Raw genomic sequence first — 21,515 nt, 5'->3', positions numbered from 1 at the left:
TATCTAACCACCTTTTTATACAAATAAAAAAATTATGGTTTTGTGGGAGATGAAAATGTAATCTATAACCAAAAAGGTAAGTAAAAAATTGTTGTTACTTATCTCAGACATCAGTAGTTAACCTTGTGAGAAATGGTAAGTATAAATAATGCTAAGTATATTTTAGGAAAAGAATTCTAACTATTCTGTTTTTATTATTATTTTTTTTTAATCTTTTTTTTTTTTTTTTTTTTTGACAGACAGAGATCACAAGTAGGCAGAGAGGCAGGTGCGGGGGCAGGGGAGGGGAGGGGGAAGCAGGCTCCCCACTGAGCAGAGAGCCAGATGCAGGGCTCAATCCCAGGACCCTGGGATCATGACCTGAGCTGAAGGCAGAGGCTTTAACCCACTGAGCCACCCAGGCACCCCTGTTTTTATTATTTTTATTGAAGATTTTTATTTATTTGTTTGACAGAAAGAGAGATCACAAGTAGGCAGAACAGCAGGCCGAGGGTGGGGGGAGGCAGACTCCCTGCTGAGCAGAGAGCCCATTGTGATGAGGGGGGCCTCCATCCCAGGACCCTGTAATCATGACCTGAGCTGAAGGCAGAGGCTTAACCCATTGAGCCACCCAGGTGCCCCTTACAATTCTGTTTTTAAAGTGTACACTTGTTTAACATAAGCGATAACAAAAATATTAATATTTTAAAATTATAAATGTATTTTCTATTTCTCACTCCAACTCTCAATAAGTAAAATAATTCTTATGTAAGGAACATAAAAATACATGAAATATATTTAGCAGTATTCTTAGTAATCTAAGTGTATGGACTTCAATCATTAATACTAACAACAAATAAATATTTTCAAGAACTATCAGGGCCACCTGAGAGGCTCACTGGGTTAAAACCTTTGCCTTCAGCTCAGGTCATGATCCCAGGATCCTGGGATCAAGCCCCGAGTCAGGCTCTCTGCTCAACAGGGAGCCTGCTTCCCCCCCTCTCTCTCTGCCTGCCTCTCTGCCTACTTGTGATTTCTGTCTGTCATATAAATAAATAAAATATTAAAAAAAAAAACTATCAAATATACACCTAGGAGTAAAAATATCAAATACCTAGATATAAAACAAATGAAATAACTCTTTATTGGAAACTACAAAATATTATTGAAGGAAATTAAATGACATATATATATAAAGATACAAAGATGAGGGCACCTGGGTTCTCAGTGGGTTAAAGCCTCTGCCTTCAGCTCAGGTCATGATCTCATGAGCCCCACATCAAGCTCTCTTCCCCCTGTTTCCCCCCTCTCTCTGCTTGCCTCTCTGCCTACTTGTGATTTCCGTCTGTCAAATAAATAAATAAAATCTTTTTAAAAAAAGATATAAAGATGAGCTACAAGGTTCAATATTGTAAAAATGTCAGTCTTTCCAAATTGATGTATAGGTTCAACATAATCACAATAAAATCCCAGCAGAGTTTCTGGTGGAAATTTACAAGCTGATTCAAAATGTTAACGAAAATGTAAAGAACAACAATAGAAATAGCTCAGATCAGTACTGAAGAACAAAGCTGAAGGACTTACACTCCCCGTATAATTGTTACAATTATAAAGCCTACTGATGAGGAGTTTAGACATAAGGATAGACAAAAAGACCAATGAAACGGAGTCTAGAAATAGACTCAGAACTAAGCAATCACCTTATTTATGACAAAAACGAAGACTGTAGTAACAGGGAAAAGGATGGTCGTTTCACTAACGGTGCCAGTCAATTAGAGATCCATACGAAAAAGAATCATTCTTGACTCCTCACACTACACAAAGAAGTCAGTTCCAGATATAGTTTACACCTAAATGTGAAAAGCTTAAAAAAGTAACTTTTTAGGGGCGCCTGGGTGGCTCAGTGGGTTCACCTCTGCCTTCAGCTCAGATCATGATCTTAAGGTCCTGGGATTGAACCCCGCATCAGGCTCTCTGCTCAGCAGGGAGCTTCCCCCACTCTCTCCGCCAGCCTCTCTGCCCACTTGTGATCTCTGTCAAATAAATAAATAAAATCTTTAAAAAAAAATAAAAAATTTTTTTAAAAAGTAACTTTTTAAGAAGGAAGCAAAAAACATCTTCATGACTTTGCAATGGGCAAGAAATAGACAAAATTTTCTTAACCAGGACATAAAGGAAAGCATTGATAAACTGAACATTAAAGTTAAAATCTTCTATTCATTAAAAAGCAGGATAGGGGCGCTTGGGTGGCTCAGTGGGTTAAAGCCTTTGCCCTTGGCTTGGGTCATGATCCCAGGATCCTGGGATGGAGTCCCACATTGGGCTCTCTGCTCAGTGGGGAACCTGCTTCCCCCTCCCCCCGCCTGCCTCTCTGCCTACTTGTGATCTCTGTCTGTCAAATAAATAAATAAATAAATCTTTAAAAAAAAGAAAAAAAGGCAGGATAAAGTGAGTGAAAAGTTGTCACGGCTTATGTAAAGATCTACACAATCATATATTCAACAAAGAATTCGTATCAATAAAATGTAATGAACTCTTATAAAGCAATAATGAAAAGGCAAAAAAACACATTTAAAAATAGACAAAAACAATATCTAAATGACTAAGAAGCAAAGTAGCTCAATTTCATGAGTCCAATGTAGTGATGCCGCTACACACCCAACAAAACGATTCAAGTAAAACAAGACAGAAAATACCAAGTGTGGACAAGGATGTGGAGCTAGTGAAACTCTCATACATACTGATGAAGAATCTTAACATGAACAACCACAGTTGCTGAATAATATCCATGAAAGCTACACATTTGTATTCTGTGACCCAGCAATTCCACTCCCAGAAATCTATTCACTAGAATGCACACATATATTCACCAAAAGACATTTATGACAATGTGCACACTAACAGTAGAATGGAGTGGAGACGCCTGGGTGACTCAGTCAGGTAAGTGTCTTTGGCTCAGGTCATGATCTCAAGGTCCTGAGATCAAGTCCTGCATCAGGCTCCTTGCTCAGCAGCAAGCCTGCTTCTCCCTCTGTCTGCCATTCTCCCTGATTATGGGCTCTCTCTCTCTCTCTTTGATATATGGATAAATAAAATCTTTTAAAAATTAAAAAAAAACAGTAGAATGGATTAATGTATTGTGGTATAAACATACAAGGGAAGACCATAATGCAATAAAAACGAATAAACAATATTATTCATAAATATTAAGCAAAGAAACCAGTAACAAGGGTATACAACTATTCTTTGGTCTCTCAGAACGAACTTCCCTCAGAGAAGTGTTCGTTGTATTCTCCTATGCCTCTCCATGAACTTTAGGTCTATCTGGGGCCAGGGTTCAGTATAAGGACAACCAAATACATTCTTCAGAATCAGCTTTGTAAGTGATAAAAGTAAATCTTTTGGAGGGCACCTGGGTGGCTCAGCGGGTTAAGTAACTCACAGGTTTGTTTGTTTGTTTGTTTAATATTTTATTTATTATTTGACAGAGAGAGAGCATGAGAGAGGAGAAGGTCAGAGGGAGAAGCAGACTCTCCATGGAGTTGGGAGCCGGATGCAGGACTCGATCCCAGGACTCCGGGATTACAACCTAAGCAGAAGGCAGCCGCTCAACCAACTAAGCAACCCAGGTGCTCTGGTATCTCATTCTTTTTTTTTTTTTTTTAAAGATTTTATTTATTAATTTGACAGAGAGAAATCACAAGTAGACGGAGAGGCAGCCAGAGAGAGAGAGAGAGGGAAGCAGGCTCTCTGCTGAGCAGAGAGCCCGATGCGGGACTCGATCCCAGGACTCTGAGATCATGACCTGAGCCGAAGGCAGCGGCTTAACCCACTGAGCCACCCAGGTGCCCCCCGGTATCTCATTCTTGATTTTGGCTCAAATCATGATCTCAGGGTCATGGTATCTCAAGCCCCACATCGGGCTTCGTGCTCAGCGGAGAGTCTGCTTGAGATTCTCTCTCTCCCTCTCCCTCTACCTTCCCTCACCCCCTCTCATCTTTCTCCCTCTGGCTGTCTCTCTTAAAAAAAAAAAAGAAGAAGAAGAAGTTAGGCTTCATCTATACTTGGAAGGCACAAAGAGCTCTTCTCTATTTCTGTTTTGTTTTGTTTTGAGTGAGATACATCACACAGAGTAGAGCACTAAATGTATTTAAGTAGGAGAATCATCAGGGTTTTAGAAAGAAAACTTGAACTGCACTTAAGAGGTTCAACATCCTGACTTCTCTTTTAGCTGGGACACTCACGACTATATCCCCAGTGCACAGCCTGGAGTAGAAGTGCAGTAAATACTTGCTGATAATAGAGAGAGCACTAAAATTGTCCCAATAAAAGACAAAGGCATTAACTACAGAAGTAGCCAAGAAAATGGAAAGGTAGGAGTACTCCGATCTCATAGAGCAAGAAATCTAGAAAAGTGAGAGGAAGGCCTCAAAGATGACTGAATTTTCCATTTTGGGTGACCATGTAGATGGTCAGTCGTTAAGTCAAATACATAATGCAAAAAGAGGAGCAGGTTTAGAAAAAAGAAAACAAACTGGACTATACCTATTAGAGATCAAGTGAGTACTTGCAGCCTTGATGCCATATGGCAATGCTACAAACATGAACTGTAAGATATTGCTGCTAGTGGTTTAGATGTATGTTTGTAAACCATTTGCTGGCCACTCCCACACATGTGAAGTGACTTGAATAAAATTTATCCATTGCAGTAAGGTTTATAATGACAGAATATTTTAGAAATACCTCAAATGTCCATTAATACATGATCAGTTAAATGTCCAACCTTATTTGCAAAGGGTCCAGTAGAAAGTCAGCATTTAGGGACAGATAATTTAAGAGTGAAATAGAAAAGAATGACTACGTTTAAGTTCACAATACTTTTAAATTAACCTATTCTACTATACCTGTATTTATAGCAGACACAAAATAAGCATAACTTCAAATGAGTGATCTAAAAATCATTAACACCATAGTTGGCATGTGTTTTAAAGGTCTGAAAATCAAGTATTAACCAAGTTCCATAAAATCCTTTAAAGTCTAAGCCAACCAATATTTTCAGTACCTTAGGCTCATAAACTGTAATAATGAGAACCAATGTATCACTTTGGAGTTTACAAACCATTTTGAACTTCTGATAATCCTAACAACCACATGGGAGATGTGAATCAGGAGGAAATCATCTGCCAAAAGTTAAGATGAAAGCTTTGTTATTGTTATACCTTCAAAGGCAAAGTTTCCAAATGAAGGATACAGACAGTTTTATTCTTTCAAAAGAGTAGAAGTTTAATTCCACTGGTTCCTCAAGCTGCAAGGGAGTTAATTAATTTGTTCCACTCTTAATTTAAATTTAAGATAAATCTGCAACTTCCATAAAAGACACACAACTAAGCAAAATAAGGCATAGGAGAAATCTTTTTGCAAAACCACATTTCATGTCATTTCCCTGTCTCCATCAAATCCCATAATGGAAAAACTTTATGTTCTAGTTTTCTGAGACAAATTCTAAAAATAAGCTAAGGTATTGCTCACTGGACAAGACATACATTGGGTAGAACCACAAATCCTTAGAGATAATATAAAATGTTACCAAAAGGGGCACCTGGGTTGCTCAGTGGTTAGAGCCTCTGCCTTCAGCTCAGGTCATGATCCCAGGGTCCTGGGATCCCGCCCTGCATAGGGCTCTCTGCTCAGCAGGGAGCCTGCTTCCCCCCCTCTCTCTCTGCCTGGGTCTCTGCCTACTTGTGATCTCTGTCAAATAAATAAATAAAATCTTTAAAAAAAAAAATGTTACCAAAGGCAAAGGACATAATACTGAATCACCTAGTCTGCACAGATCACTCTACGGAGCCCCACAGGCATCTCCCAGCCTGTGGGGATTTACTCACCTCCAAAGGCACGATGATGGATGGTTTCTTTTTCAGCTCCTCACATTTCCTTTTCTTACAGATCTGATGGCTGTTCTTTCTGTTCTTGCAGTAAGTACATTCACCACAATTGGTCTTCTGCTGGCAGGGCTCACAGACCCCACACCGCTTTCGTTTCTTCTTTTCCAAAGTAGGTAGCAAAGTTGTATATGAAGGAGAAGAGGTACTGGCGAGTGACACTGGCCTGGACACCACTGTGGTATTGGTGTCAGCCACACTGGTCATGCCGATCTGGGAGCTCCCACCTTCCAATGGGCTGGGACCAGCCTGGGAGGGTTGGGTAATGCCCTCGGAAGCATGGAAGAGTCCTGGCTCAGGGGCTAACGGGACCCCCTGAGTGTCAGCTGGCAGAAAGCTTATATGAACCTGCTTCTCATTTTCTATATTGCTAATAGTCATTATTGGAGGTACCGAACTTATCTCTGAGTTTGATGATGCCTGAGGAGTGTGACCAGAGCCCAAGGGCAAAATCTGCACAGCGCCCTGGACCTCAAGCCCATATGAAACAGTGCTCTGGGGCTCAGGCCATTCTGGGAGAGCATTATAGGTAGCAATTGGGTTTAGAGGAGCAGGAAGAAAGATAGGTGGGTCGGAGGCAGTACCACCACCCATTCCAAGGATTTGTTGGTCTAGGATAGCACCAAAGACCTCTCCTTGGACTGGAATAGCACCAGGCATCTCTGGTGGGTCTGGGGTCTCATCCAGAGCCTCTCCATGAATTATGTTAGCACCAGGAACTTCCCATTGACGTGGGACAGCACTAAAAGCCTGTCCTATGACAGGGGTGGTATTAAGAATTTCTGGTTGATCTGGGGTAGCTTTGAGTACCTCTTGATGATCCGGTTTAGCACCAAGGGTTTCTTGTTCTGAGCTCGCCAAGAGGAGTTTTATTAATGAGGTAGGATATATGGACCCACCAATGGGCAAACAGTTTCTAAGTTCCAATTCAGGTACAACCTTATTAAAGCTTGAGCTGGGGTAGCAATCACGTTCACTTTTGATGGGATCCAGGTAAGAATCAGACAGCTTAAGAGATTCTACTCGTGAACCCAAATCTTCTAACTGAATGCTGGAGTTTCCTTCGTAAGTAACCTTGAGGGCTGCTCTTTGGAGCAAAGGAGCACACAGAGTGTCCTGAGCGAACATTCTAGGGGAATCGTTGATATCATTCAAAGTCTCTTTAGAGAATAGTACTTCACCACCACGTGTCTCTTCTGATGACCCAGAAACAATCTCTACTACAGGGTCACTCTGAGTGGAGACATTTACTTTGGAACCCTCCACCCTCTGGGACCAAGACTGGGTTGTCTCTTGGCTCTCACCTTTAAATAAAGATGCATTTTGTACACCAATTAGATTCTCTATATCAGAAGCAATTAGGGGGACTTGCGTTGAAACAGGATCATTTTCTGAGTGTTTTACTCCCATGTCAGTAACTACATTATAATCACATTCATGTTGCTTTTCTAAATTCTTCGGAGGTGGAACTTTCTTGGGTTTGGCTATGATCACCGGAGGTTGGGAGAGTCGTCTACTAAGAGAGGTGCTTCGGAGAGCCATTGTAAACCCATTGCAAGTTAAGGATTCTGGGTTCTGAAAAAGAACCTCGGTCCTATCCAAATTCATTCGTGCTGCTCCAGCCCTTGTCAGAAGGCTTCTGACTGGCATAGGTGGTTTGGACTCTATTTTTTTCTTAACATCTCTTTCTTGAATTAACTGCTTTAATTTTCCAGGGCTCACAGTCTTGACTGATGCCACATTTTTGTTGGTTGCCTTAGATGGCTTCTTAAGTTGGCTGCTTTTCTTTCTGTTTAGATCTTCCCTCCTGACTAATCTGGAAGGCCTTGCATGGCGCGATCGAGACATAGCTACAGAGTAGGAAAAAATGAAAGGGCACAGGGAACAGAGTCATTGGTCCTTTGGAAAGTCTCACTTCTGAGGAGAATCTGGACGCAACATGGCTGAGCTCACTGGCACAAGATTTTGATCTGAAATAACAACAACAACAAAAAAAAACAGGAGTGAGTCTTCTTCCTATGTATTCTCCCATTTGAAATATAGTATCTACTAACAATTATTAATCAAAATTAGGGCACTGAGAAGGTTTACTGCAAAAGAAAATATAAACACAAAAGATACCAAAGCATCCTTTAAACCCTGGATTCACAAATAAAGCCCCTTTAATTACTGTGACAACTGACTTAGTTGATGAAGTTCATGCACAGGGTAAGCAAGGGGGGTTATTCTGTATTAGAAACCACAACTGTTGTAGTTACATGTAGTTGAAAGATTAAATCCCAATCTTTACAATTTTGGGTCCTGAAAAAAATTATCTCTTAATCTCTTTGCTCAGCACATCACCACATAGGCAGAGATGTCATGTGTTGGACAGTAAAACTGGTAAAACCATAAGAAGAAGAGCCTTATTATAATCCAAGAAACTCTATTTGGAGATCCAATAATATTAATTCCACATTCCAATGGACAGTCTACAAATTCTGAGCTTTATACATGCACACAAAAATAGCATAAAATCTGAGGAGTTAGTATTGACAGATTAGGTTACAAAAAAGACTCACGGGTCCAACAATTATCTGTTGAGTACCTACTATGTATAAGGAAGGCACTGTGGTGGGCACTGCCCACACCCAGAAATGATGTCCCTCTTTTCTCTTTCACCCGACTTAATCCAAAGACTGCTGGTTCTAAAATCCCTTCTACCAAGGGTCTCAAAAGTCTCATGATGAATGCCTAGGCAAGGAAATTGGAAATAAAGAGAAAATGAGATCATTAGAACCGTAAATCATACTAGGCAAGCAACTATTATTTGGAAGGTAAGCAAGAAAAAGGAAGAAAATGAAAGGGGACTAAGGGGCACCTGAGTGGCTCAATGGGTTGGGCCTCTGCCTTCAGCTCAGGTCACCATCTCAGGGTCCTGGGATCGAGCCCCGCATCAGGTTCTCTGCTCATTGGGGAGCCTGCTTCCCACTGTCTCTCTGCCTGCCTCTCTGCTTGCTTGTGCCCTCTCTCTCTCTGTCAAATTTAAAAAAAAAAAAGAAAAGAAAGAAAGAAAGGGGACTAAGAGCCATCATAATTGTCTTTGGTCTCCTCAGACTGCTTACCCTAACGCAGAATAAAACCAAACTATGAACAAGAATAAAGCTCACCAGGGGCTCCCAGGTGGCTCAGTGGGTTAAAGCCTCTGCCTTAGGTTCAGGTCATGATTTCCAGGGTCCTGGGATCGAGCTCCACATCGGGCTCTCTGCTCCGTGGGGAGCCTGCTTCCCCCTCTCTCTCTGACTGCCTCTCTGCCTACTTGTGATTTGTCTGTCAAATACATAAATAAAATGTTAAAAAAAAAAAAGAATAAAGCTCACCATACAAGATGTATCAATATACTCCCTAAAGATCATAGAATCAAGAGTGTTACCATGAGTGAGGATTCTTTAACAGTTGACAAGTTGTTGGATTTGTAAGCATGGTACAGGATAGTTACCAAAAAACTGGTCTGCAACCAAGTGAGCAACAGTCTGTGACAAAATCGAAAAAAACAGGCAGTATCATGTTTTTCATAAAGTTGAATTTATTCATTTTAAACAACTCTTCTTGGGGTTCCTGGATGGCTTAGTCTGTTGAGCAACCCACACTCTTGGTTTCCACTGGGGTCATCTTGGGCCAAGATCTTAGATCAGGGGATGGAGCCAGACGACTGGCTCCAAGTTGAGGGAGAATCTGATTGGGATTCTCTCACTCTGCCCCTCCCCCCATTCGCACTCAGGCTCACTTGCTCTCTCTCAAATAAATAGGGGCGCATGGATGGCTCAGTCAGTTAAGTCTCTGATTTCAGCTCAGGTCATGATCCAGGGTTCTAGGATGAAGGCCCGCCCCCTGTCCCCCACCCCTATCCCCACGGGAGCTGGCCTGCCAGGACACCACACTCAGCAGGGGAGTTGGCTTCTTCCTCTACCTCTGCCTCTGCCCCTGCCCCCGTTCGTGCTCGCTCTCTCTCTCTTGTGTGCACATGCTCTCTCTCAAATAAATGTTTTAAAATAATAAATAAATACATAAAACCTTTTAAAAATGCCCTTTCTTTTAAAAATAAAAGTCCTGGGGCGCCTGGGTGGCTCAGCTAGTTAAGCGGCTGCCTTTGGCTCAGGTCATGAGCTCGGAGTCCTGGGATCGAGCCCCGCATCGGGCTCTCTGCTCAGCAGGGAGCCTGCTTCCTCCTCTCTCTCTGCCTGCCTCTCTGCCTGCTTGTGATCTCTCTCAATAAATCTCTCTCAAATAAATGAATAAAATCTTTAAAAAAAATAAATAAAAATAAAAGTCCTTTCTTTTGTGAAATGGTAGCGATAGGTTTATTTTATACTGTTATTACTTGAGGAAGTAAAAATTTGACAGCCCTCTAACATTCTCCAATTGTGTGTTTGTTTTTGTTGTACTAATTTGATCCAGGTAATCCTGGGATGCACTGGTTGGTTTAGTAGCTAGAGATGTGTCCATCAGAAAGCTCTGAGTTTGAATTTGTGATCACCAGCTATGTCTTCCCTGAACCTATTTAACTGAGTCAAAGTTTCTACATCAAAACGAGGTTGTTTTGAGGTTATCACTGGGCTCCTACAGGGAAAGCCTGGTGGCTTCCTAGTGGTATCTGAGGTTGAGGAGACACGGGGGGAAGGGAAGGTAAGAAGGACTTCGGAAATAGGCAGGGTTCAGTTTCCAGCTCAGAAACATTACTAGTCATAGTATCCTCAGTCTCTCTATCCTTCAGTTTTTTTATGTATAACAGAATAGGAAGCATAATAGTACTGAACCTCACTGGGTTACCATGAGAATAAAATGAGATGACCTGTGTAAACACTTAGCATAGGGCTGGCATATGATAGATGTTTAATAATAAATGGGAGCTAAAAAAAAAAATAAAAGGCTGCTTATACTTCGAAAACACAAAAAAGCGGGCACCTGGATGGCTCAGTGGGTTAAGCCTCTGCCTTTGGCTCAGGTCATGATCTCAGGGTCCTGGCGTTGAGCCCCACATCGGGCTCTCTGCTCAGCAGGGAACCTGCTTCCTCCTCTCTCTCTGCCTGCCTCTCTGCCTACTTATGATCTCTCTCTGTCAAATAAATAAATAAAATCTTAAAACATACACACACACACACACACACACACAAAATAATAAGAGAAAACAAGCTAAAGGATGGTTATCATTATTAGAGGCACTTTAACCCACAGTCTGCTATATTCTGCAAAACAAGATCCAGTTCTTTTGTTTCTGTTATCACTTAACACATTGTAAGCCAGGTACTATAATAAAAGATCCCAGAGCACAACACTGAAAGTCAAAGTATTGTGCCTTTAAGACAGACTTTTTAAATAGACATTAGTGATAACATTAACCACAAGAAAAATAAGTCTGATAAATCTGTACTAAATACAAACACTAGACCCGACAATACTTCACTTGAGTTCTTGGCATATAAGTTCACTCCTTTCCCCTTTTTCTTAAAAAAAGAAAAAAAATTTTTTTGGCTTGCACTAACTTTTTGGCTGTGAAAAACTGTAGGATATTTTCTCCAAAGACCACTGCTTTTTGTACCAGTATTTTTAGAAAACAAAAGACATTCCAGTTCTAATCTCCAGAAAGTAAGCAGTCTTTATAAGGATGTTTTTTTCAGATAGCAAAAAGCAATCCTTTCCATTCTTCAGAAATTCAACAATATCAGTATAAGCTCGCTTTATCTCTTGTATCAAGATTACATTGCTAAAAAATTATTAGGAGCATATAATCTCGGTATTGCCATCAGCGACGAAAATTAAAATTCACATATGTAGGCAAGTAATCTGGATATGCCAGAAGGTGTCATGGGATCTGCTTTTGAAAGTAGTTTATAAATTGATCTCGGTCCCATATATTCTTTTATATTTTTAAATTAAAGTGCTTTAGAAATTCAGGCTTGTAATTAAGATAATGTTTACCATTCAAACCTTATCTCCTGAAAAAGAGCCTGCCAAGGAAATGGAAAAGGTATGAGCAACATGGATTGGGAAGATGTGGCCTCTTTAAATGGTAACAGCCTTTTTATGAGATCGTGAAAGAGGCCAATGACCCCTGAAAAACCCAACTGCAGGGGAGAAACCACTGGGTACCACCCAGCCAAAGAAACAGACAATCAGAAACAAAATAAGGGCTCCCACAAGATCCTAATTTTATCACCCTTGGCTCCACTGATGAAATGTGACCTTCTTTTGTGATAAACTAAGTTATCCCCAGGGCTGAACTCTGGGAGAGGCAGCAAGCTATTTTTTTTTTTTTTGCTTTTTTTTTTTAATTTGTGGGTGGGGGGGAAACAATGTAGTCCATTCTTTTAACGGGTCCATACTTAAATATGGAATTATCCCCACAGACCTCCTGGTATTTATTTTCCTTATTAATCTGTAAACGTTATTAGAGGCTCCATTTCCTCTTTTTGGGTGCTTTTGTTTATTATAGAGTACTTAAGTCATACAAAAAGATATTTACAATTGAAAATTAATTCTACTTCCAGTTTTCATTTCTTTTTTTTCCCATTTTCATCTCTGATGAATACTGACATTATAATATTTCTCAAAATCAGTTTTATTCCACTCTAGAATATATCCAAGAGTCTGAGTGGTATAGAGAGATAGCTGCAGGATAATATTATCAGAGCAGAAAAATAAGAAAATAGTGTTCCTGTTATTAAACAGATACCATAGGTCCTAATTATTTGCAGTTCATTGATATGATTCTGTGGCTTCTTAGAAGAAGAGAAAAGAAAATGAAACAAACAAAAAACCCCTACCACTATGGGATGCAAAACATTAGTTAGCAAGTCTTTTCACCAGAGGGCACAAAAATAAAAATGCTTTTTCCTAAAATGTCCTTGAGATATAGGGGACTAGAGCATATGAGATCCAAACATCTTAAGCCAGGAGATAAGAGGTCAACATATAATTTGAAACAGGAAAGACATGATGCCAGCCTAAAGTAGAGAATATAAACTAAAAGACAGAGGACAGAAGCGGCAGGAGCAGGCCCCAGGGTGAATATGACAAACATCCCAGGGTAAGGATCTGCTAATTATTCACAAGTAACATAAACCTACCTAACCAGATTGGTCAACAATGGGTTCAGGTATTTTCATCACTATTATTTGAGCTTACTAAGTATTCAACTTTTCCCTACAGACGGCCTTTTTTGTAATTATGGAAGTAATCCCCTTGCTTAAAAAATAAAAAGCTGACTTCCTAAACTGTATCAGTTTTCTGTAAAAGACAATGTTGACAGCACCACGTCAGAAAATCCTCTCCCACCTACATCCCTCCTCCTCCTGGATCTCCCAAAGTCCCCTGGGCAGGAAGTGGCTGAAATGATGGAACCATACAGCCTGCATGTCAATTTAAAAATATATTGCAACCCTTACCACTACCAGCGGTGGCCAAAAAGAGTGGTGAGTATTTTCATCGTAGGGCTAGAGGCAAAAGTGGCTCTGATTTCACAGTCAATCCATTCGGCGTCTTAGAATTTAAAGCCTATTGCACTTGACTGAGAGAAAGAAGATGTTCAACATTTCTTTTAAAAGGCACCACCCGGCTTAGCTTCGTCCAGCAACTAAGTTCTACATCTAAAGGAAGACGAGGCGGGCGGGCTGCTTGCAGTTCCTAGATAGTCTTCTACCACAGGAAGTGTGAGAGCCCTCCGCGCAAGGAAAGGCTGTTCAAGGAAACTCACTAGAATACTAGCAGATTTAGTCAAAGGCTCCTTCCATATGTAAAATACCCCCGCTGCCCTGCAGAGAGCAAGAAAAAAAAAGGCCTAAGAGGGCCACAGAAAAGGGAAGGGAGAAGTTAAAATGGAGATAGCATGACTCTTCCAAAAACAAGAAAAACATAAAATACAGGGGGAATAGTAAAAAGCCTAAAGAAGAAAAAAGTCTCTTTAAAGGGGAGAGGGGGAGCAAAAGACAAGAGGAAGAGATTTATGGTAATAAAGGTAGAATATCAAAAAGATAACTGGGATCAAAATGCTGAAGACTAAAGGTAAAAGAACAAGGGGGGAAAAAAGAAATTTAAGTGTGCAGGGAAAGAAGGATAGATGCAAAGAGAGTGGGGGAGGGGATGGACAAACCAGATAAAGAAGATTGGAGAGGGAAGAGAAACAAAGGGCAGAACCATGTCTGATTCAAACCTCCGACCTATCAATTCTGGAAAACCAGAGCTGAGTCCGACAGTTAACTCTCATTAAAATGGTAAGCGGTGGTTGAAGAATTGGAAGTTCCCGCTACTCATCTTTGCAGAGAAAAAGGGACATTATGTGCCAATAACTCCCCTATATCTTGATTCTGAAGCTTAGCTGATTTCATAGCATGACTTTAAACACTGTCAGAGGCTAGCAACCAACCTATTTAGGATCTCTTAATTGGGGAAGGAAGGCAAGGCAAGGCAACCTAAAACTGATTAAAATCAGAAAACACACCCAAAATCACAGTATGCAAGTCTTTCAGTTCTTGGAAACTATACCGACTAACGTCCAAACATTTCCTTATCTAGGCAACTACCTGCGTGTACCACCCTTGTTTAACTGTCGTCATAAATTCCTGATATGCGCTCAATCACTCTTGCCCTACCTGGTTAACAAGCAAATATAGATATATTTGCCTACATGCCTACATGCCTACATACATACATACGTGTGTTTGGCATCCTGAGGCCTAAAGAAGCCATCGTCTTTACCTCACTAAATTTATTTTATTAAATATTGTTGGGAGGGGGGAGAAAGGCAAGTGGGCACTTCTGGGTTCAGGGCCGACTTGAGGCTGCTGCCCTACAGCGCCGCCCTTCAACCCATCCCGGTGCGGCGCGCAGCGCACCCCGCGGACCCTAGACTGTGCACCTTATCTTCCACTCGCTTCTCGTCTCGAAGCACTTACACTTTATTTCTTCATAAACTGTCCATTACCATGTACTGGGCAGCTCATGTGGTACTGGAGACTGGAACCGGGGAGGAGTGGCAAACGAGTGACCGAGGCAAAATGGTTAATTTGGGAAGAGGACGAGATGGGGGGCGGGGGAAACACTCCCAGTGCAAGCAATGTTTGTTTTCTTGGCAATACATTCATTTTATTGGGTCCGATATGCGCAGTTTGGGTTCCCCATTCATGTGGAAAGCCTACTGGGGAGGGTCGGCAACTTCCTGACCACTTTTTGTGGAACTGTGTGGACTGCAAACAGCCCTTCCAGAAGCTCGATCAGTTGGGGGTCTGGGTGGAGGGAGGAAGAGAGGAGCGAGGGAGCGGGAGAGAGATCTAGCCCCTTCCCTCCCCGACACGTGAAGGGCTGGCGGCCCTGGCAGCAGGCTCCGGCCGGAACCCGGCCCCTCCCCGGCTCCACGGCCCCCGGCTCCCCGCACCTCCCCGCTCCTGGATCCCGCCAGTGCGACTGACGCGACGGCAACGCCAGCGCGCTCGGCGACCTGGTGGCGTTCCGAAGAAGTTTCAAAAAGCCATTTTGACAGAACACCAATTCTATTCCCTACTCCCTTCCTCCCCGACCGGTGTAACTCCGGGTCACCTCGGGTCAGACTCCCCTGCTACCTCCACTCTAAAGTTTCATCCTTGGAGTCCCCTCCCCGAAATGCTCAGGGAGGGAAGTGCCAAATGTTTCCCAACGAACCTATGCCCGACACGAGCGTGGGGGAGGGAGAAAATCTGTTTGGGGGGATGCGCTTGGAACCGACAGGACGGGTTCCCCACCCGCAACTTGCCCTAACTCCTCTAATCTTGAGGCGCGGGACTTCCAAGTCTCCTAAGAGGCGCAGGGGTCGCCGGCACCTTCAGGGATCCCCGAAGGTACACTTGCCCTCCCCCAGCCCAGCTGCAGCGGCGCCTGAGGTCCGAGCCCAAGGAGCCCCGGGCCCCGCTCCCCCCCACACACACTCCCCCAATCCCGCGCCGCAGCTGGGCCTCGGGGGCAGGCGGTCCAGTCCTCCGGCCGGGGGCATTGTTTACCACCCGCAACAAAAGCTCCCCCAGCGGCTCAGGGCAGGGGGTCTCCGCGGGGAGTGGGCCCACCCCTGCGGACCCGGAGGAGCCGCGGACGCCTAGCTCTGGCCCTCATTCCAGCTCCAGCCGAGTACCGCCCCTCGCACCCCCTTCCGGCCTCGGCCTGAGGGTCCCCGCACCCCTGCCCTCTGCCCCGGCCCCAGCTCACCACTGGCCGGCTCAGGCTCGGAGGGCAGCACGCGTGCCCCCGGCTCCAAGCCCGCACCAGCCCTCGGGCAAACTTTTCAACTCGCGCGGGTCCCCACAACTTGGGAGCCCAGGGCCCCCGCGGGCGCGAGGAGTTCGAGCGGGCCTAGGGCGGACACCTACCGGCTGCCTGGCAGGGTCAGGGCCCGAGCCCCCGGGGTGGGCGGCAGCTTCCCAAAGGTCCACGGGCGAGAGGCAGGTAGAGTTGCATGACTGGGGCGGGGCAGGGGGTTGTCCCAGGGGGCAGACCCGGGAGCCGGGGGACCGGCGGCTGCGCGCACAAAGCGGTGCGGGAGCGGACTGCGCTGCCACTCCCCGCCAGGTCAGCCCCCCGGAGCAGCAGTGTCTCCCCAGGACAGACCTCAGGGAGTGAAGCAGGGGCTCTGCCTTTGCTGGACCCTGCACCACTGAGCGACAGTCAAAATGCGAGCTGGATTTCCCCAAACTGGAGCTGGACTCCCCTCTCGACCCTTAGCCCTTCCCTTGGCCCTCCTCTCTCATAATACCCCCCTCCCCCCCCCCCCCTTTAAGGTCAAAAGGAAATTTTGGACTGGAAGAGAGGTGTCAATTTTTTCTTGTCATTATCTTTTTTTTCCAAGGGGCCCTTGGGCTGAGAGACATATTTTAAGGTTTCTAAATTGAATGTTTATGGATAGATCAAGGGAATGCCTGATCAGGGATGACACAACTGAGCCATATCTGGGGGGCAGATGATGGTAAACTGCCCTCAACATCAAAGAGAGGCCCGAAGAGAGCTGTGTTCCCTTGACTCTACACTTGATGTCTGAAAAGTTCATCATTACATTTTCGTTAGCCATTTGGCCCTTGTACATTGAGGATGGTCATATTCACTTCATGGATGAAACAATGAAGGCTCCAGAAGAAGTAAGTTATCAGCATTGGAAGGAATAACCAGGTACATTATCCAAATTAAGACTAAGTGGTGCATGGGGAGCCTGGGTTGCTCAGTGGGTTAAGCCTCTGCCTTCAGCTCAGGTCGTGATCACTTTGGGCTCTCTGCTCAGCAGGGAGCGGGCTTACCCCTCTCTCTCTGACTGCTGCTCTGCCTACTTGTGATTTCTCTCTCTCTCTCTCTGTCAAATAAATAAATAATTTTTTTTTAAAAGACTGAGGGGTACATTGGAATTTCTCCCTAAATGTTGGATGGCTATCGCTTCTTCCAGAGGTCAGTCATGACACAGACAAGGGAATCCAGGTCTTTCGTGGGCTCACAGTGACAATGAAAATGGTGTTCATGGAACAATCATTCCTCCCACGCCAAAACTTCAGCTGGAGAGAAAGACTTACCCTATCATTACTTTCAACACCGTTCTACCCCCATTCTCCACCTAATTTTTATTCTTTGGTATACTTGATTTAATAAGCATAACCAGATTGTTCCTTTGAGAAAGATTCCTAAACTTTCAACCTCTCTCAGACTGATTCATTCAAATTTATTCTTGAGCTAGGATATAGGTACACAGAGATGAATAAAATTTACCTCTTAAACAGGAGGAACCTGAATCCTGGGTGGCAAGCAGAACAAACTAATGACTGCTCTACAGTGTTTTCAGAGCTACAGTCAGATAAATACCTTAGCTGGAAACAGTAAAAACACGTGGCCTTTGAAATAAATCTTATCTTCAGTAATGGACTTTTCTCAATGTTTCCAGAAGCCTAATTATTAATACATGTCAGAAACAACCTAGGACCTAGATGAAAAGAATGTTGGGAGAGCTTGACTCATAACTTGATCTCCATAAGAAACAAAAAAGAAAAAACATTAAAAACAAAGAACAGGGGCACCTGGGTGGCTCCATGGTTAAGCGTCTACCTTGGGCTCAAGTTCTGATCCCAGGATCCTGGGATCAAGCCCAGCATTGGCCTCCTTGCTCAGTGGGAACCTGCTTCGCCCCCTGCCTGCTGCTACCCCTGCTTGTGCTCTCTTTCTTTGACAAATAAATAAATAAAATCTTTTTTTTTAATGTCTATGATTTTTTTAAAAAAAGTCTATGGTAACACTCATTCTCTTCATTCCATAAATGTTAGTTGAATCCATACCTATGTGCCAGGCACAGTTCTAAACTCTGGGAAAACTGCAGTAGCAGAATGAAACCTCTGCCCTTGTGGAGCTTGCATTCCATCATGGAGTGGGGGTGGGAACAAAATAAAGAAGGCAAAGAAGTGGAATCCATATAGTGTGTCAGATGGTGATGGTTAGAGGGAGGAGGAGAAAAATAGGGAAGGGGACAGGGAGTTCTGTGGAAAGTTGCAATTTTAAAGATTTTATTTATTTATTTGAGAGAGAGAGTCGGGAGAGAGAGAAGAGAGGCAGAGGGAGAAGGAGAAAAAAGACTTCCCAATGAGGAGAGCCAGATGAGGTACTCGGATCCCAGCACCCTTGGACCATGATCTGAGCTGAAAGCAGACACTTAACCAACTGAGCCACCCAGGTGCCCTGAAAGCTGCAGTTTTAAATACAGCAACCAGGGCGCCTGGGTGGCTCAGTGGGATAAGCCTCTGTCTTCGGCTCCGGATATGATCTCAGGTCCTGGGATCGAGTCCCACATCGGGCTCTCTGCTGGGCAGGAAGCCTGCTTCCTCCTCTCTCTCTCTGCCTGCCTCTCTGCCTACTTGTGATCTCTCTGTGTCAAATAAATAAATAAAATCTTAAAAGAAAAAAAAAATACAGCAATGAGCCCATTGAGTAGATCTGAAAAAGATAAGGGAGGGAGCTGGAGGAGATTTTATGTGTAGGAAAAAGCAAGTGCAAAGGCCTTGTTGGTGAAATTGTGTTTGTGGTAACACAACAATTTCACTGCGTTTCACAACAGTATAGTACTGGAAATTAATACATCCCAAAAAAGTATAGAGCACTCCCATTGGCCAACTCTGGGACAATTTTGAATTTGGAAAACAGGTTTCATTTGGAAAAACAAATTTGAGAGTCATCAGCATGGAGATAATAGTCATTATATATTTTTTTTAACCCAACACAGGGCTTGAACTCACGATCATGAGATTAAGACCTGAGCTGAGATCAAGAGTCAGACAGCCGTTCAGACACCTCCACATGTACATGACATTTATACTCACTTTGGTATCTGAGTCTTAAACATCTCACCAAACATCATCAGGCCCATCTGAACCTATCAGAAAAAGGGTCTGGGGGTGCCTGGGTGTCTTCGGTGGTTAAACATCAAATAAATAAAGGGTTTTTTTTTAAGATTTTATTTCACAAAGAGAGACACAGCGAGAGAGGGGAACACAAGCAGGGGTACTGGGAGAAGGAGAAGTAGGCTTCCCATTAAGCAGGGAGCCTGACACGGGGCTTGATCCAGGACCCTGGGATTATGACCTGAGCCCAAGGCAGACACTTAATGATGAGCCACGCAGGAGCCCCCACTAAAAAAAAGAATAATAAGATTTTATTTATTTACTTAATTATTTGACAGACAGAGATCACAAGTAGGCAGAGAGGCAGGCAGAGGGAGAGAGAGGAGGAAGCAGGCTCCCTGCTGAACAGAGAGCCCTAGACAGGGCTGAGATCATGACCTGAGCCTAAGGCAGAAGCTTAACCCACTGAGCCACCTAGGTGCCCCTAAACAAAATCTTTAAAAAAAACAAATCATATATGTTAGAAAGAAAAAAAAAAAGGATAGAGTTCTGATACTTATAACAGAAACTAAAAGGCTGAAGAATTCATGAGGAACTAGTCAATAACGTAAAGTGTCTACCTAAGAAGAAGAAAAGAAAGTGAAATATAACTAACTTCATCTTATTTGCATACTAATTTACCTTAGGCAGTGCTCCAGGAAAAAATATATATATATTCTCCTGAAACACATACACACACACACATGCACACACACATACACCCATACACAGTTTCTTTCCTAAAGAATATAATCTCAATTGGCAAAAATTTTTAAATTTGGCAATATTGTCTCTTCAGCAAATGGTGCTGGGAAAACTGAATAGCAACATGCAAAAGAATGAAACTGGACCATTTTCTTACACCACACACAAAAATAAACTCAAAGTGAATTAAGGACTTAAATGTGGGACCTGAAACCATAAAAATCCTAGAAGAGAGCACAGACATCAGAGAGCATCTGACATCAGCTATAGCAATCCTTTGTTGGATATGTCTTCTGAGGCAAGGAAAATAAAAGCAAAAATAAGTTATTGGGACTACATCAAAATAAAAAGCTTCTGGGGTGCCAGGCTGGCTCATGGTAAAGCAGGTGACTCATGATCTCAGAGTTGGGAGTTCAAGTCCCACATGGGATCAGAAGCCTACTAAAAAATGAATAAATAAAAATAAAAATATTTTTTTAAAAAAATCAACTAAGGGACGCCTGGGTGGCTCAGTTTGTTGGACGACTGCCTTCGGCTCAGGTCATGATCCTGGAGTCCCGGGATCGAGTCCCGCATCGGGCTCCCAGCTCCATGGGGAGTCTGCTTCTCTCTCTGACCTTCTCCTCATTCATGCTCTCTCTCACTGTCTCTCTCTCAAGTAAATAAATAAAATCTTTAAAAAAAAATCAACTAAACTAAAAGACGACCTACTAACTGGGAGAGGATATTTGCAAATGATATATACAACAAAGGGTTAAGATCCAAAATATATAAGGAACTGATATAACTCAACATCAAAAAAAAAATAGTAAAAATATGGGCAAAAGACATGAATACGCATTTCTCTGAAGAAGATGCACAGATAGCCAATAGACACATGAAAACATGTTCAACATCAGTCATCATTAGGGAAATGCAAATCAAAACCACAATGAGATATCATCTCACATCTGTCAGAATGGCTACAATAAAAAAACACAAGAAACAAGTTTTGGCAAGGATACAGAGTAAAAGGAACTCTCTTGCACTGTTGGTGAGAATGCAAACTTGGGCAGCCACTGAGAGAAAGAGTATGGAGTTTCTTCCATACTGGAGTTTCCTCAAAAAATTAAAAATAGAATTTACTTCTACTACTGGATATTTACCCAAAGAATATGAAAATACTAATTTGTAAAGATACATGTACACTTATTTATTTCATTATTTACAATAGGCAAATTATGGAAACAGTCTAAGTGTCCATTGATAGAAGAATGAGTAAAGAAGGGGTGCTTGGGTGGCTCAGTTGATTAAGTGTCTGCCTTTAGCTCAGGTCATGCATGATCCCAGGGTCCTGGGAGGAGCCCTGCCTCAGGGCTCCCTGCTCAGTAGGGAACGTGCTTCTCCCTTTCCCGCTGCCACTCTCCGTGCTCATTTGTACTCTCTCTTTCTCAAATAAATAAATAAAATCATGAGGCACCTGGATGGCACAGTGGGTTAAGCCTCT

The 21,515-nt window shown here is 43.0% G+C and overlaps 1 protein-coding gene across 3 annotated transcripts in view; it reads right to left on the bottom strand.

Annotated features, from left to right (window-relative positions):
• LOC116572978 (methylcytosine dioxygenase TET1-like) overlaps nt 1-16,547 on the bottom strand; it is a 35,406-nt gene extending 18,859 nt beyond the window's left edge. Inside the window, exons 1-3 of one of the 3 annotated variants that reach the window (XM_032312534.1) lie at nt 16,292-16,547; nt 8,513-8,654; nt 5,804-7,891 (exon numbers count right to left, since the gene is read on the bottom strand). In XM_032312534.1, coding sequence (XP_032168425.1) covers nt 5,814-7,769 — 1,956 coding nt within the window. In that variant the 5' untranslated portion in view covers nt 7,770-7,891; nt 8,513-8,654; nt 16,292-16,547 and the 3' untranslated portion in view covers nt 5,804-5,813. Of the gene's footprint in view, nt 1-5,803; nt 7,892-8,512; nt 8,655-16,291 lie in introns of those variants that run through there. The other 2 variants (XM_032312535.1, XM_032312533.1) reach the window with 2 other exon arrangements.
• Between the last annotated feature and the right edge of the window lie 4,968 nt (nt 16,548-21,515).

This window comes from Mustela erminea, chromosome 14 (assembly GCF_009829155.1).
Source record: "Mustela erminea isolate mMusErm1 chromosome 14, mMusErm1.Pri, whole genome shotgun sequence".
NCBI classification, from domain to species: domain Eukaryota; kingdom Metazoa; phylum Chordata; class Mammalia; order Carnivora; family Mustelidae; genus Mustela; species Mustela erminea.
This window is presented reverse-complemented; position numbering and strand designations above follow the sequence as displayed.